Source organism: Rhinopithecus roxellana, chromosome 8 (genome assembly GCF_007565055.1).
Source record: "Rhinopithecus roxellana isolate Shanxi Qingling chromosome 8, ASM756505v1, whole genome shotgun sequence".
Lineage (NCBI taxonomy): Eukaryota > Metazoa > Chordata > Mammalia > Primates > Cercopithecidae > Rhinopithecus > Rhinopithecus roxellana.
In genome coordinates, this window is record NC_044556.1 from 119,576,990 (window position 1) to 119,592,595 (window position 15,606).

At 40.1% G+C, this 15,606-nt stretch overlaps 1 protein-coding gene across 1 annotated transcript in view; it reads right to left on the reverse strand.

The window, feature by feature from the left end:
- The window catches only part of F5 (coagulation factor V), a 75,841-nt gene extending 60,917 nt beyond the window's left edge, over positions 1 to 14,924 (reverse strand). Inside the window, exons 1-3 of the mRNA XM_010360962.2 lie at positions 14,524 to 14,924; positions 10,653 to 10,744; positions 294 to 416 (exon numbers count right to left, since the gene is read on the reverse strand). Of these exons, the coding sequence (XP_010359264.2) occupies positions 294 to 416; positions 10,653 to 10,744; positions 14,524 to 14,681 (373 nt within the window). The 5' untranslated portion in view covers positions 14,682 to 14,924. The remainder of the gene's footprint in view (positions 1 to 293; positions 417 to 10,652; positions 10,745 to 14,523) is intronic.
- Between the last annotated feature and the right edge of the window lie 682 nt (positions 14,925 to 15,606).

A 15,606-nucleotide genomic window follows, 5' to 3' on the forward strand; every position in this document is an offset into this window, starting at 1 on the left:
ATGTATGTATTATTATTCCCATTTTAAGATGAACATATGAGAATTCAGAGAAATTAGATAACTTGCCCTCCCAAACATTAGAGTGAGAACCCAGTGAAAAATGCAGGTCTAGGGGAATCCAAAACCTTTTCCTTTTCTTCTCTCGAAACTTACAACAGCAACAATTTTTATAACTACCAGTTGCAAAAGATTTCCCTAACAACACGTGGTTAACAATATAGTTTTAAATGTTGATGCTGGTATTAAAGACTTAGACATTTTCCCTTTTCAGAAAAACATTAAATTTATCTTACCTTCTGATAATTTACTGTACCTAATTCCTTGAGGATGGATGCTTAAGGGCTTATCTGCCTTATTCTTAAAGTGAACTTTTATGATGTCTCCGACTTCAGCATATAAAGTAGGCCCAAGAAGTCCTGTGAAAACAAATATTTAAACTATGTCTGTATTCAGGGTCACCAAAGGCAGAGTTGCTAAGCAAGAAAAGCAAACAGATGATACCAAGAGTGATTGCTACCATTCCTCCTGGTCCTGAGGCTGACCGGCTTATCTTCAATCTAGAAGGTTTTAGCAGCTCATTAACTCAACATTACATGTACACAGATCAAACAGAATGGTAGAAACACTTGTCCTGGACCTAAAAGAAGTCAACAGAGCAGGAGAAATAGTTCTGACCAAGTCCCGCCCACTTTGACCCACTGTCATTCCTTAGAGATAACTGTCTTTGCTTAAGAAAGATGTTCATTTCAATTACAGAGGGTGATGTGACAGAGTAGTTACTTTAGATTTCTCTGATGTGGGAGTGCTCAGAGACCTAGATGAATTGAGGAACCAAATCACGCAGCTGTCTGGCTCTGAGGGAGGAACAGGCTTGATGTATCTAAGGAACAGTAAGAAAAACAGTATGGGAAGAAAGAAGAGATGAGGTGGATGGTGGGTGTGCAGAATAAGGGAGGCCCTATGGGCTATGGTAAGAACTCGAATTTTCTTCTAAGTAAAATGGGACATCACTGGAGCATTTTTTTTTTTTTTTTTGAGATGGAGTCTCGCTGTGTCTCCTAGGCTGGAGTGAAGTGGTGTAATCTCAGGACCCACTGCAACCTACACCTCCTGGGTTCAACCAATTCTCCTACCTCAGCCTCCCAAGTAGCTGGGATTACAGGCATGCACCACCACACCCAACTAATTTTTGTATTTTTAGTAGAGATGACTTTTCACCATGTTGGCCAGGCTGGTCTCAAACTCCTGACTTCAGGTGATCCACCCACCTCAGCCTCCCAAAGTGCTGGGATTATAGGCATGAGCCACCATGCCTCGTCTAAGTGAAATGGAGCATTTCTAAGTAAAATGAAAAACCACTTTGTACAGCAGAGACATAGTATAACATGTATTAAAAGTTCATCCTAAAACAAAAAGTTCATCATAGTTGCTGTGTAGAGAATAGTCTGTGTAGGGACAAGAATGGAAGCAGAGAGCTTAGGCAGTATAGGAAAGAGACTGCAGTGTACTGGGCCAGCACATGTAGCAGGACGTGATGAGTAGTGGTTGGATTCTGGACATTTGTGTAGGTAAGACAAACAAGACTTGCTGATGGATTGCATGTGGCTTGTGAGAGACAGAAGTCAAGGATGACCTGAAGGTGTTTTATCAGAACAACTGGGTAAATGTTGTTATTAATTACTGCAATGGGAGAACACAGCAGGGACAGGAGGTTATGGGTGCAGAAATCAAGAATGAGGTTTTACTTTCTACATGCCAGGCACTATGTTAGAAAGTTTCTGGCTACGTGGATCAAATACAGTCCCTGTCCTGAGGAGCTCACAAGCTAATTTGGAGATAGAAGTATGATAGGAGCGACTGCTGAGATATGGGCAATAATACAGAAGAAGAGAGGATGGAGCACAGGTTCTGTCTCAGGAGTTAGGGAAAAAGTTGATGGCTGAGTCAGAATTCGAGGAATTATATATAGTCAGCCCTCCATGACCATGGTTCATATTCATGGTTACACATCCATGGAGTCAACCAATTTTGGATCAAAAATATTTTTAAAACAACAATAAAAATAACAACAATAAAAACAATACAAATAAAACTAGAACATAATAGTAATTTACATAGTATATACATTGCATTCAGTATTATAACTAATTTAGAGATGATTTAAAGTATATGAGAGCATGTGCATAGGTTATTGCAAATACTATGACATTTTATATAAGGGACTTGAGCATCTGCAAATTTTGGTATCTGTGAGTAGTCCTGGAACCAATCCCATGTGGATGCCAAGGGATGACCGTACTAGAATTTCCAAAGTGTAGTCCTTGGAGTCTCTGCATCAGAATCACCTAGGGTCTTACTAAGAGGCAGATTTCCAACTATCACCTCAGCCTCAATGAATCTGAGCTCTGGAGGTGAAACTTGGGAATCTGGACTTTAACGTGTGCTCCTTGGTGATCTTGATGTCTTTGAAATCTTGAGAATCCATGACCAAAAGTCCCATTCCAGACAAGTGACAGAAATCAACTACTGTCATTTCTGAGCCATCCGCAAGTGTCATGGGATTGGCTTCTCGCGATTACGCATCCTAAAAGCAGGAGAAGGAAGTCACAGCACTCATGGTGCTCAGCCACCATTTGTTTGCACTGGTGATGATAATTATAATAGGGCTTTCCTGTACTGTTTCCCTTGATACATTCAAGTACTGTAAGTCCCTACATTAATCCTCATACGTTTTTAAGGTAGATATTAAGATCTTCATTTTATAGCTGAGGAAACTGAGCCTCAGAGAGTTTAAATATCTTGCCTAAAATCACACAGCATCATGATTCAAAGTTTAATACATCTGTCTCTAGATCATGACTTTTAAACCACTTCTTTATACTACACCTCCACCTTGTATTCATTCCTTTATTTATTCAATGAATATCGAGTGCCTATATTATCCTAGGCATCAGAATTGCAATGGTGCATAAAAAAGTAAAATAGATACACCCACTCCCTGCCTTCATAGAGTTTATAAAAAGTCGAACATTTTTATAGTTCTATAACTTTGTAAGTTTTTATAGTGGGAAAGACAGATTTTAAACAAATGATCACCCAAAAATTCTATTTATTTATTTATTTATTTATTTATTTATTTATTTTATTTTATTTTTTTTTCTTTGAGACGGAGTCTTGCTCTGTCGCCCAGGCTGGAGTGCAGTGGCTGGATCTCAGCTCACTGCAAGCTCCGCCTCCCGGGTTTATGCCATTCTCCTGCCTCAGCCTTCCGAGTAGCTGGGACTACAGGCACCCGCCACCTCGTCCAGTTAGTTTTTTATAATTTTTTTAGTAGAGACGGGGTTTCACCTTGTTAGCCAGGATGGTCTCGATCTCCTGACCTCGTGATCCGAAAACATTCAATTTAAACCTATGGTAAATATTATGACAGAAAAGAATGGAATACTCTGAAGAGTATTTGACAGGGGAATCTAGTCCAATTGGACTTAAGGTGGGGAATTCTTTTCTGGGGAATTAATCCTTTAACTGAGGTCCAAAGGCAGAGAGGCAAAGGGATGGCCAAAGACATTCTAAAAGGTGAAAGTAGTATGCACAAAGGCCCTGAGGTGCCAGAAAATGTGGTCTTTTCAGAGAACTGACAGCCAGTGGGGAGGTGGAGCTTAGTATGTGAAAGGAAGGGGCAGAAGGTGAAACTGAAGGCATTCTCAGAGTTCCACCATGCAGGGCTTTGTAAGCCTCTTTGAGTTTTCCCTTTAGCCTAAGAGTATCTGGAAGCCATTAAAGAGTTTTCATCAGGATGCAACATGGACCAGATTTTGGTTTTAAAATCTCTGGCTGCATTTGTGGAGGATGATCTGGGAGGAAACCGAGTGGAGAACAATTGTGAGAACAGATTTGACTCCAGGAGAGACAGTGGTGACTGAGATTATGATGAGATGATGAGGAGAGAATATATTAGTGATCTATTTAGAAGATAAAATAGTTGGAACTTGAAGATGGATTGGATATGGGGTAGAGAATGAAGGACATCAGTTGCCATGGATGGCTGATGAGGTTCTGGTTTGGGGAGCTGGGTGGAGGAGGGTGCCATTCTCTGAGAGGGAAGACACCGTGGGAGGGCTTTGTTTGTTGGGTGTAGTAGGCAGAATAATGTGCCCCTGCTGAGATGTCCATGTCCTAATCTCTGGGACCTGGAAATACGCTACTTTATATAGCAAAAGGGACTGTGTATCTATGATTAAGGATCTTGAGATGAGATTTTTCTGGGCTGTCCGGGTGGATCCCATGTAATCCCAAAAGTCCTTATAAGAGGGATGCAGGAGAATCTGAGTTAGGAACAGCTTGGGATGCTACTCAGCTGGTTTTGAAGATGGAGGAAGGGGCCATGAGCCCATGAGTGTAGGCAGCTTCCAGTAACTGGAAAAGACAAGGAAACAATTCCCCCCCAGAGCCTCCAGAAGGAATGCAGCTCTGCCAACACGTTGACTTTAGCCCAATAAAACCCATTTTGGACTTCTGATCTGCAGAAATATAATCATAAAAGAATAAATTTGTGTTGTTTTAGCCACTAAGTTTGCAGTAACTGGTTACAGAAGCAATGGTAAACTCTGATCTCTGGGACAGAGATCCTATCTTTCCCTACCCCTGTCTTGCCACCCATGGTTGTCCTATTCATTTCCTTGAACTCCTAGTCCTGGAATTTATTCTGATCTTGTGCCTGAAGCTTTTTGTTTGTTTTTATGTTGGCTTTACACAGGACTGTGGAGGTCACAAAGTTCAGTCCTTATTTTAGTTAACAAAGCCTGGGAGGTAGGAATGGGGGGACAAGGATAACTTGCCCAAGGTCAGTCAGTGATCTGGTAGCATTGCTGGGATCAGAACTCAGATCTCTGGACTCCTGAGCCAGGGCCCAGGCCCCCACCTTTATAGAACAGTCCAGATGTCTACACCTCTTTTGACTCCTGACATGTCTGACTCCACTGACTGACCCTTCTCTTCCAGCTGCTACCCTCTGTCTTGGCTCCTGATGGAAGTTTCCACTGACTATTCCCACCTAACCTGGCTGCCAATGAGCCCAACAGGGTGCTGACTATGCTGCCAATTATGTGCCGCATTTAGTTGCCATGGTTGTCTTGCTTGGTTGGTTTGTTTATTGGCATCACGTGGCTGCAAATACCAGCTGCCCGGAGAAAGTCTACTAAGTTATTTAACCTAATAAGACCTATTACTTCAGTGGACAGTTTGGAGTATTCAACCTCCCCTCCTACTTCTTCAGAATTAAGGCAAAACAAAAGGATGTTTTCATAAATGCATACCAAATACTTTCAAGCATGTAGGAAAACACATGGCTAAATGGTTTTCGAGCTGCTCTTTAGCTCCTCCATCAGCCAGATGGCCTAAGACCCTTCTCACCCTCTCCTTAGTGCCCAAAGCTGGATCGGGGAAAGGAGTGGCCTACTTCAGGGCTTGGGGAAGCCAGCACAACAGTACCCAATTTAGTGCAGTCGCGGAACTGGAAAGGACTGACTGCAGAAGGTCAGCTAATCCAATCTCCTGTTCTTAGGTGAACAAGGCATTACATAACACAAGGTAGTGATTGTTGGAGCTATTTCAAAACTCCTTCAGGGACAAATATTTTATAATTTGTCCCTGAAAAATGGGGAGACTCAAAACTAGCCAATTTAATTAATTACTTATTTATGTAGAGATGAGGCCTTACTTTGTCACCCAGGCTGGAGTGCAGTGGTGTGATCATAACTCATTGCAGCCTCAAACTCCTGGGCTCAAGTGACGCTCTTGTCTTAAATGACCCTCTTGCCTTAGCCCCCCAAGTAGCTGAAACTACAGGCATGTACCACCATGCCCAACTAATTAAAAAATATATATATTTTTAAATAGCAACAGGGTCTCACTACATTGCCCAGGCTGGTCTCAAACTCGTGGCCTCAAGCAATCCTCCCACCTTGGCCTCCCAAAGTGCTGGGATTATAGGCGTGAGCCACTATGCCCAGCCAAAACTAGCCATTTTAAAGCCCAAGACAGAATTCCTAAAAATGACCCCAGCCATACTCCTTCACCTGCCCAAATGTCCACAAACTTTATTGGATGGACATCTTCAGACCTCCAATCCTGCAGCCCAGCCCCCTGCAATTACAATAACTAACAGCAACACTAGTTCATGCTGCAGGAGTAAGGCTCATGATTTGTTCAGGGCTCAGCTAGAATCATAGCCAGCAGATGAGTGGAGCAGGACATAGGGGAAAGGAACAAATGACACAGGACTAGTCTGGGGAATGGGAGAGGCCACATAGTTAATGGCAGTGTTCAAATCCAGATCTCAGTCAAAATAAAAGGCTTTTCCTTGACGCCAGATTTGCCTCCTTGTATCAACTACTATAGAGATACAAAAGTGAATAAGATACCACTCCTGCACTTCAGAAGTTCATAGTTAAGCAACTTTGGACGTTCAGGAAGCGATTACATTAAAATGGACTTCAAAATGCCTTTGTTCACATAAAACAAATATATTCTGAAATACACAGGGGTTGACAGAAAGGTGCAAAGGCCTTACACATAAATTGGAGACTGTTCTCACCAACTGTTCTCACCAAGAGTCTAACTCTACTAAGGTTAAATCAGGAAATCACTACAAAACATAATCGCCTGAAAGGACTTTGATCATAGTACCCTTTTCTTCAAAAACTATCCATGGCTTTTTATTGTTTAAAAGTCTTCAGCCTGGAATTAGTCCTTTCCATCTCTTACAGCATTCAGCACAATGTCTTACACAGCAAAGGGATTAAAATTTGCTTAGCTTGGCAAAAGCCACAAAAGGTACACCTTCAAATACCTGCCAATTCCTCTTTTCCTGGCCCTAATGAGTATGTTTCCCACCTCATATTCCCTTCATCTACCTACAATTTAATGTAATCAAACAGTTCTTAAGTATCTATTATATATGCTAAGCTTGGAGCTGGAGCTATGAAAATGAATAGACTCTGTGATATAGGACAGGACATCCTTCAACTTCCTGCTCACAACTACAAACTTAATTTTATTGGCAACGTTATCTTCTGCTTTCCGGGCCCCCAATGAAGGTAGTAGCCATTCTACCTAAGGCCAAGCCGGCCCAAGGTTTGAATCCCAATGCTTCCTGCTTCTTCCAAGTTTTCTCTCTCAGATGTTTTTATCTCCTCGTTTTCTATTGGAAAGGACTTCGTGGCATTTCTATGGAGTCTTCCCTTAAATATTTTAAGTCTCTGTATTCCTTTTTATAAAATTCTCAAATATCCTTAAACTCCTGAGTCCACCTCAGAACTACACTGTCTCTCCTCCCATCTGGAGCCAAGTTTCAGGGAAGAGTTATCTATAAGACTCTTCCGCTTCAGTTTCCTCGCCTTCCATTCACTCCTCATCCTGCCATGTGGACTTGCCCCACTATTCCATAACAAAAGGACCATATTTTGGCCCTTATATTAATAACTCTTCATAACATTTGACCCTTTGCTTCCAGGATACCACATTCTCTAGATTTCTTCTCCCCTCCCTGAACAGGCTTTCTCAAGCTCCTTGGTAAACTTTTCTTTCTTGGCTCATCCTTTGGACTTTGCTGCTACTTTGAGCTCTGTCTGCAGCCTTCTCTTCTCATCACATCCTCCCTGGTGAGTTTACACCCTCTAAATGCTTCAATTACCATCTTTGTTCTGATGTCTCCCAAATGTTTACAGCTAGCTCAGTTCTCTCTTTTGAAGGTCAAACTTCTACACCGATCTGCTCTTTTAACATCTCTAGGTAGACATTCTATAGACAGACTCCAAATCTATACTTATCACCTTCCCTCACAAACTATCTCCTTTTCTTAAATTTTCTTTCTTACTGAATGGCACCCTATCCACTCTGCTGTTCAAACCAGAACCTTGAAGTCCATAATAATTCCCTTTTCTTCCTCATTTTCCACATCTAATGAGTCACCAAGTTTAATTGATTTTAGCTCCTAAATCATTTTCCCCATCTCATTTTCCCCATCTCAGCTTCTCTGCTATCTGGATTGATACAATAGTCCCATAACTAGTTTCTCTGGCTCTGGACTCTGGTCTTCCTCCAATCCATTCTCTGTAATTGGAGACAATCATCTTTCTGAAGGACAAATCTTTCTCCTGCTGAAATCCTATTAGGGACTCCCTATTCCTCTCACCATAAAGCCTAGCACGGATGCCTGATCTCCATCTAGTTGTATCTCTTGTTAATTTCTTCCCTGAAGTTTGTGCTCCAGCTGTGCTGATCCAGTTATGGTTCCACAAACATACCATACTCTCACCTCCAAACTTTGAAACATTCTGCGCCTTGGTTTAAAATGCATCTACCCTCCAATGCCTTGCCTCCCCACTTGGATTTCCAAGATCCTACTCTTTTCTCAGCTATCAACCTAGAAAGAGAAGTACTTTCCTGCCCACCAGACTGGAGATAGGTCTCCTATGTCCTACTACAGAATCCTCATCATAGTTCTTCCTTATTACTCTACTGTCATTGCTTGTCTACCTATAGGTTATCCCCAGTAGCTGGTTGGCTCCTGGAAGTCAAGGTCCATGTCTTACTCACTTAATCCCAGAACCTGGAATGTGGTAGGCTCTCAATACACATTTTTTTTTTTTTTTTTTTTTTTTTTGAGATAGAGTCTCGCTCTGTCACCCAGGCTGGAGTGAAGTATGCAATCTTGGCTCACTGCAGCCTCCACCTCCTGGGTTCAAGTGATTCTCATGTCTCAGCCTCCTGAGTAGCTGGGACTACAGGCACACACCACCATGTGCAACTAATTTTTGTATTTTCACTAGAGACAGGGTTTCACCATGTGGGCCAGGCTGGTCTGGAACTCCTGACCTCAAGTGATCCATCTGCCTTGGCCTCCCAAATTGCATGAGCCACTGTGCCCGGCCTCAATACACAATTATTTTAAAATAAAAGAATATTTAAATACAGATTTGTTTAAAATTAAAGATATAAATGAGCACATATGAAGACTATATGAGTGGAGAAATATAGATATATAGATATCCATAATGCTGTGACACATATGATCTAAGTTATGATTAATAATAGCAGCAACAATAACAATAATGTAGCTAACTTCTACTGAGTGCATATTACGTGTCAGCATCATTATGAATACTTTGTACTTATGAACTCAATTGATCCTTATAATATATTTAGAAGGTAGGGATTAATTCAAGGTTCTGGGGGTGTGTAGAAGAGGGAAGATTTAATTCTGCTGATATTGAGGGGGTGTCAGTGTAGCTTCAGAGGAAAAGTGGCTTCTGGGCAGGTAGTAGTGAAAGCCTTGGTTTTGGGTGAGATCGGAACCCTAGGGGAGAATATCTGGTGGGGATACTGAGCAGGAGTGGTAAGAGAAGTCAGAAAACCCAGGGGAAGTGACAATAGAAAAACCAGGCAAAGAGAGAGCTTCAAAAAGGAAGAGTGCTAAATGTCCTAGTAATGTCTAGTAGTAAAAGAACACAGGCTCTGGCACCTCAAGTCCTGAGTGCCCTTTTGTGAGAGTAATTTTAGTAGACTCATTCATACTAAAGCAGATTAGGGAAAGAATATAGGTGAAGAAATGTAGAGAGTGATACAGAGTCCTCATACAAAAACTGGTGGTGAAGGAAAGGAGAGAAAAGGAAAAGGCAGGCAGGGTCACGGGGAGATTTTTTTTTTTTTCTTTTTCTAGATAGGAGTTAACCTGGACATGGTTTGGTTTGGTTTTGGTTTGGCTGTTGATTTTTAACGGAAAGGAAGACTCCCATTGAGTAAGTATTGAAGATTAAGGGAGATCAGAAGAGGCAGGACAGACTAGGATGATTCTCGGAAAGACAGCAGGTCTTCAACTGATTGGGGAAAGGGACAGGTGAATTACTGACAAGGGGACTCAACTGGAGGAAGTGCTCCCTTGATGGTCTCTATCATCCCTGTAGAATATGGTATCATAGTTAAGATACTAGAACCCTGTTCAACCCAGTCTTCTTGATAAAGGAAGAGATGAGGAAAAAAGAAGAGATTTTCTTTAAAAATTATGGCTATTGTATATAGCACACTAGATAAATAGGAGATGCAAAAGAGTCAGCCATACATAGTTCCTTTGAATGAATCTAGGGAGCCAAATGGAAGCAAAAAATCATTCAGCAAAGGCACATGTATGCTCATTAAACTAGACCATAATCTCCATGAACCCAGGATATGAGACTGTCTTGTCCACTGTTGCATCCACAGTGCCTACCTATTTCAATGCCCAGCCCATACCAGGTACTCAATAACAGTTTTTTAGATGAATGAATAAAAATTCGAACACTTATAAGTTTTATTTAGCTATTTTAATCAAGGTTAAAAACAGAGCCAGCTTCATGGGTATGTGACCTGGGCAGTTTCACAGGGCCCCATGCCCCGAAGGGCCCCTGGTTTGGTTTAATGCTTTGCAGTCACTACTTTGAAATGTTCAGTAATATGAACAAGGGGCCCCACATATTATGCAGCCAGTACTTGTTAAAAAAGAAAACACATATTTCTACAAATTTCCAAGTAAATGGATATTTTAGATGCATGTGAATGCCAAATTACCCATAGAAATTTATCTTTAAAATTAAAAAAGTATATTTCAGGCTTACCTGAAATGCTAGATTGTGGTTTTTCTTTCTTAAAATACGGTTCATACTCTCTGTAGACAATTTTCTTAAAGGAAGTTGCAGAAAGATTCAAACTGGAAATAAAATACAAAAACTAATTTGAAAGGCATATTCAACATCTATTTCTCACATCACAAAAAAAGTAGATCTTTCATATCTTCAGACTTCTAGTAGAATACCAGTATCTTTATTGCATTTCAGAAGCCCACAGTTTTATAAATATGATCAATAAATAAAGTTAATGAAATAATTATTGGTCTCTTCAAAAATATCCTGTTGTGATAACTATTTGTTCACAAGTTAGTCTACCCTAATATCATTCCTCAGAATCAACTTTCTAAAAAGAACCCAATATCACAGTATAAACCCAAACCGTAGGTTTAGATTTTACGTGATTAAAATATGACCAAATCCTTTATGAATAAATATATGAGCTGTTTTTCAACTGATCAATCAAAAATAGTTTTAATCTACTGGGGAACATTGTGAAAAAGTATTGATTTGGTGGAATTTATTTCTAGTTGAGAGGTGAGAGATGGCTAATGGGGTAAAAGCCCTGGGATTCATATTGGAAACAAACAAATGAAAAAACTGTTTTGGAAACAGTCAATAACTTGTCCAAGAGACACAGTTGATAAGTGGCAGAACCAATATTAAAAAATGTGAAACCACTGCATTCATGATTTAAAAAAATATTGGAGAGAGGACAGACAACAGGGAGAGTCGTGAATGGTGGGTTACTTTCCTGTTGTTGCTGTTGTTGTTGTTGTTGTTATTGTTCTGTACCTCTAAAGACACATCATTCTTATCTTTGTCTTCAACTCAAAGATGAGGGTAAAAGGAAAGAGAATTCAGAGAAAATACCTTACAAATGTCTCAATCAGTTGATCAGAGTGGCTTTGTTTTGCTTCCTAATGTGGGGACAGTGGCCCAGCCATAATCAAGACATAATAGCACCCACATATGCCATGACTTCTATACAGCATGATGGCTAGGGTGCAGGCTGTGAATTCAGTATCTCTGGACTTGAAGACTACATCTACCTCTTATTGTTTTATCTTGAAAAGTTTACTTAATCCATTTGTGCTTCCGTTTCTACAACTATACGATGAGATTAATACTGAAATCTCCCTCACAGAATTGTTACATAATTTTAAATAAGTTGATATGTGCAAAAGGCATAGAGCTGGCACACTAGAAATACTCAATCCATGTTAGCTAGTAATATTATTTTGTAAATGTAATAAGAGTTAGTCTTTAGCCTTTGGGTTTTCACAGAAAGCAAAAAGAAATCTGTAGTTATAGTAATGCTCACAAATTTTAATATGTGGAATACAGGAATTGTGTTAATATGTGGGGGCAGAATTAAAGGAGGCATGTAAGTACTTTTAGAATGGCTAGATAGAGAAGGTAGTGGATTCTCCATCACTGGCAGTATTCAAGTAGAAATTAGACAACTACTTGGTAAGGTCATTGGTGCTGAGGGCAAGGGAAAAAGTAGAAGGTTAAAACACGGAAGTTGAATATGAATTAAATGACCTCTTAGTGTTCTTATAACTTAAGAATTCTAAGATTCTATATACTAATATCCCTAATGTGGAAGTCCATTTTTATTTATTTTTTTTAGTACAATTGAAAAGTTATTGTCCTCCCCTGCCCCAGATCTTTAATACAGAAATGTAGATGATGGTGTAAAATCTTTACTAAAATATGTCAGTCTCTTATGTGGAGTAATTTCAACAGAGAGAGGTTTTCTAACAAGTTTTACTATGTATGCTGTGTATTCATACTGAGGTATGTCTATTTGGATCTGAACAATTTCTATTGGAAAATAATCTATCTGATTAAAAAGTTACAGATGATATGAATTCAAACAATGTGTATGATGAGTTTTTCATGTATAAGGATTGTTTAAAGATGATTTGTTCATAGTCACAAAATCACATAAAGCTAGAACCCTAGGAGGAAAATGTATGTGTATCTTTTCTTCAATATCTCTTTGTATTATGTGAGTGACTAAACAAGGTTTCTAAGGAAATTTTTGAAAGTGTTCATCTTAGACTTGGAGCAAGACTAATAGGTACATTTTACCTTTACAAGGCATTGTCCTGCTAATATTATGTGAAATAAGTAGACGGATTTCTGCTTTGTGCTAAAATACACTTTGCCAAAAGATGGAGTTGTCTATGTTGATATTCATCTAGTGAGTATCATAGCTCTAGGGGCAGGACAAGTTAGAACAAGTTCTTAGTGTAAGCAGCTGGATATATGGATTAGATTTTTCATAAGAAAATGCTAGAGAGAAGTGATATGATTTAGGGTTAAACAATATGACAGTTTGTCTGGGTTATGTTTCCATGGTTTTGACTCAACAATTGCTACCAGAGAAATGACTCTCCAGAACTTTGGAAACTTACCCACAGGGTGAGGGGACAGAATGACCAATTGTGGTTCCCTGTGTACTCACCATGTGAATCAGACCTTTGCCCTATGTGATTCTGCCTCCAGCATTTTGCTTGTTATTTTCAACGCTAACTACAAATAAGAGAAAAAACTCCCAAGCGTAAACCCAGCATGCTACAAGAAAGCCAACAACCAAGTTTGCATTCTACTCATGAGCAGGCAAGATTAGCGTTAGAAGGACTGTTATTTTCCTTGGGGATTTAGCTTACGGCAGTTCCGAAGGGTGTGGGTGTAACCTAGATTGTCACTTTGAAGTACAATATTTAAAATGATTATTTTTGAAAAGGAGGGATCTCTTCTTATTATAAGACCAAGATCATGTGTAATACCCTCCAAAATAACCCAGTTACAATGAGAGTTTTAAAAAGGTTAATATTATACACTAAAAGATCTCAAAACATTACATTAGTTTTTGGCAGATTGCTTTGGTTTTGTAATTGTAAAAGAGGAACACATCTTTCATAATAAACTGTGATGTTAGGAAAAAAAGTGAGTCACACCAGCAGGTTTACCATTTAAAAAATAACTAACTGGAAATATTGAAGAGACTCTATGATTTAGTTAATTTCTGAGAAGTCTTATTTTTAACATTTCAATTAGAAAAAATAGTTTGCAACTCAAGGGTAGTATTTTATATGAATTAAACCTCCTCTCAGTTACATACCATATCCCAGGACATGATCAACAGAGAGGAAGAAATGAAGAGTCGCATTCAATAGGATAAATAAGTCATATCCCAGGACATGATTAACAGAGAGAAAAAAATGAAGAGTCACATTCAATAGGATAAATAAGTCAAATATGAAGCAGAAAAAAGGTGAAAGTACAAAAACATACAAGAACTGATGATATTTTGAAAATCATTTATAAGGCAGCAATAAAATTATATGACAAAAAGCACAAGGTGTTCAGTTTTAGTTTTAGAAGATGAAGCTATGTAGACAATGGAATAATTAATACATAAATAGGAGTCTTATAAAAATACTATACAACTAAAAATCTGGAACAGGAATTTCCAGAAAGCACTAATGAGGGAGCAATCCCTGGTGCCTTTGAATTCACCAATATATAAACCAACACAAACATACTAACAAAACTGTATTGAAAATAAACTTGAAAAGAAAGCATCATCTAACCAATCAAATGGAATGCTTTCTATACCCTCAGAATGATAAACTACATTATTGGAGGCAAAATTAGCATTCGCCCAGTTTATTTAATTCAGTATACTCTCCTATTAGTTATATTTACTTACCTGAAGTTAAAAAAAAAAAAAAAAAAAAAAAAAAAAAAAAAAAAAAAAAGCCTTGACATTGCAAAGGAAATGTTCTCTAAAAGAAACAGATTTTCCTCTCTATAGAAGCCCACCCGGACTCCACACCTGACTTACCTTGAGTTTGTGGACTCAGGTCGGTAGCTCCAACTGATGCCCTGAGCAGCCACGTAAAACTGCCTTAGCTGTACAGCTTCTGTCCCTTGTCTCCCCCAGCCTACCCAGCTGGTGCCCAAGACCACCAGGACCCAGAGGCGTGGGCAGCATGGGAACATGCTTCCTTTCCTGCTCCCGCTGGCTGCCACCACCCCAGGACCTGGGCAGCCGCTTGTTGAGCTGCTGACTAACCCCACTCCTGGCTGTCCCAGCTGCAATGAGCTCTGAAGGCTGTGGGTGGCAGCGTCCTTCTCCCCTGCGGTTCTTGCAAAGTGCAGCGGCAGCCTCTGGCTCTCCCTCCCTCCCCTTTTTCTGGGGCTTTTCCTGGCAGGGGCTTGGTGAGATCACAGCTCCCAGTGACCAGAGGTATTAGGGAGAGCAACCAAACTAGTGACTGTTTTACTACAGGTGAAGAAGGGGCAGAGATCAGAGGCTCTAGCAGGCGGGACAATGCCCAGGGATTCATGAGTAAAGCTGTATCCCTCCATTTCCACCGGCCAACACCACGGAAGCAGTCGTCCCTTACCACTGACCTGAGGCCTGCCTGGGTCTAAGCTCACACTTGGAGAACCTTCTGTGCAGTGCAGTGGCACCCAACCACCTTAAGCAGATGGCTCCCCTTTTGATCTGAGGAAAAGAGTATTGTGCCCTGTTACCGGGCACTGAAACACTATTTTCAAGTGGTGGAGAAGAAGGGAACAAACACATGGACAAGGCCTACTGCTCTGAATCGCCTTCCTGGTCTCTATCAAGGCACAGTTCTGCCTTGATAAGGGCCTGTAGCTAGCTAAGCTGCAGCATAGCAGAGGGCTTAAAGAACTTGGCTGAAAACAAAATCAGTTGTCCAGTTTTCAGTTTCACTTACTAGCTGTGTTGTCTTGGGCAAGTTACTGTACCTCTCTGTTCAGTTTTGATATCTGTGAAATAAGGATGACAATAATGGTTTTTCCTGATAGGGTATGTTGGGAGGATAAAATGCTACTGTAAACTATAGTTCCAGCACTTAGCACACAGCGGCTAGGCGCAGTGGCTCATGCCTGTAAT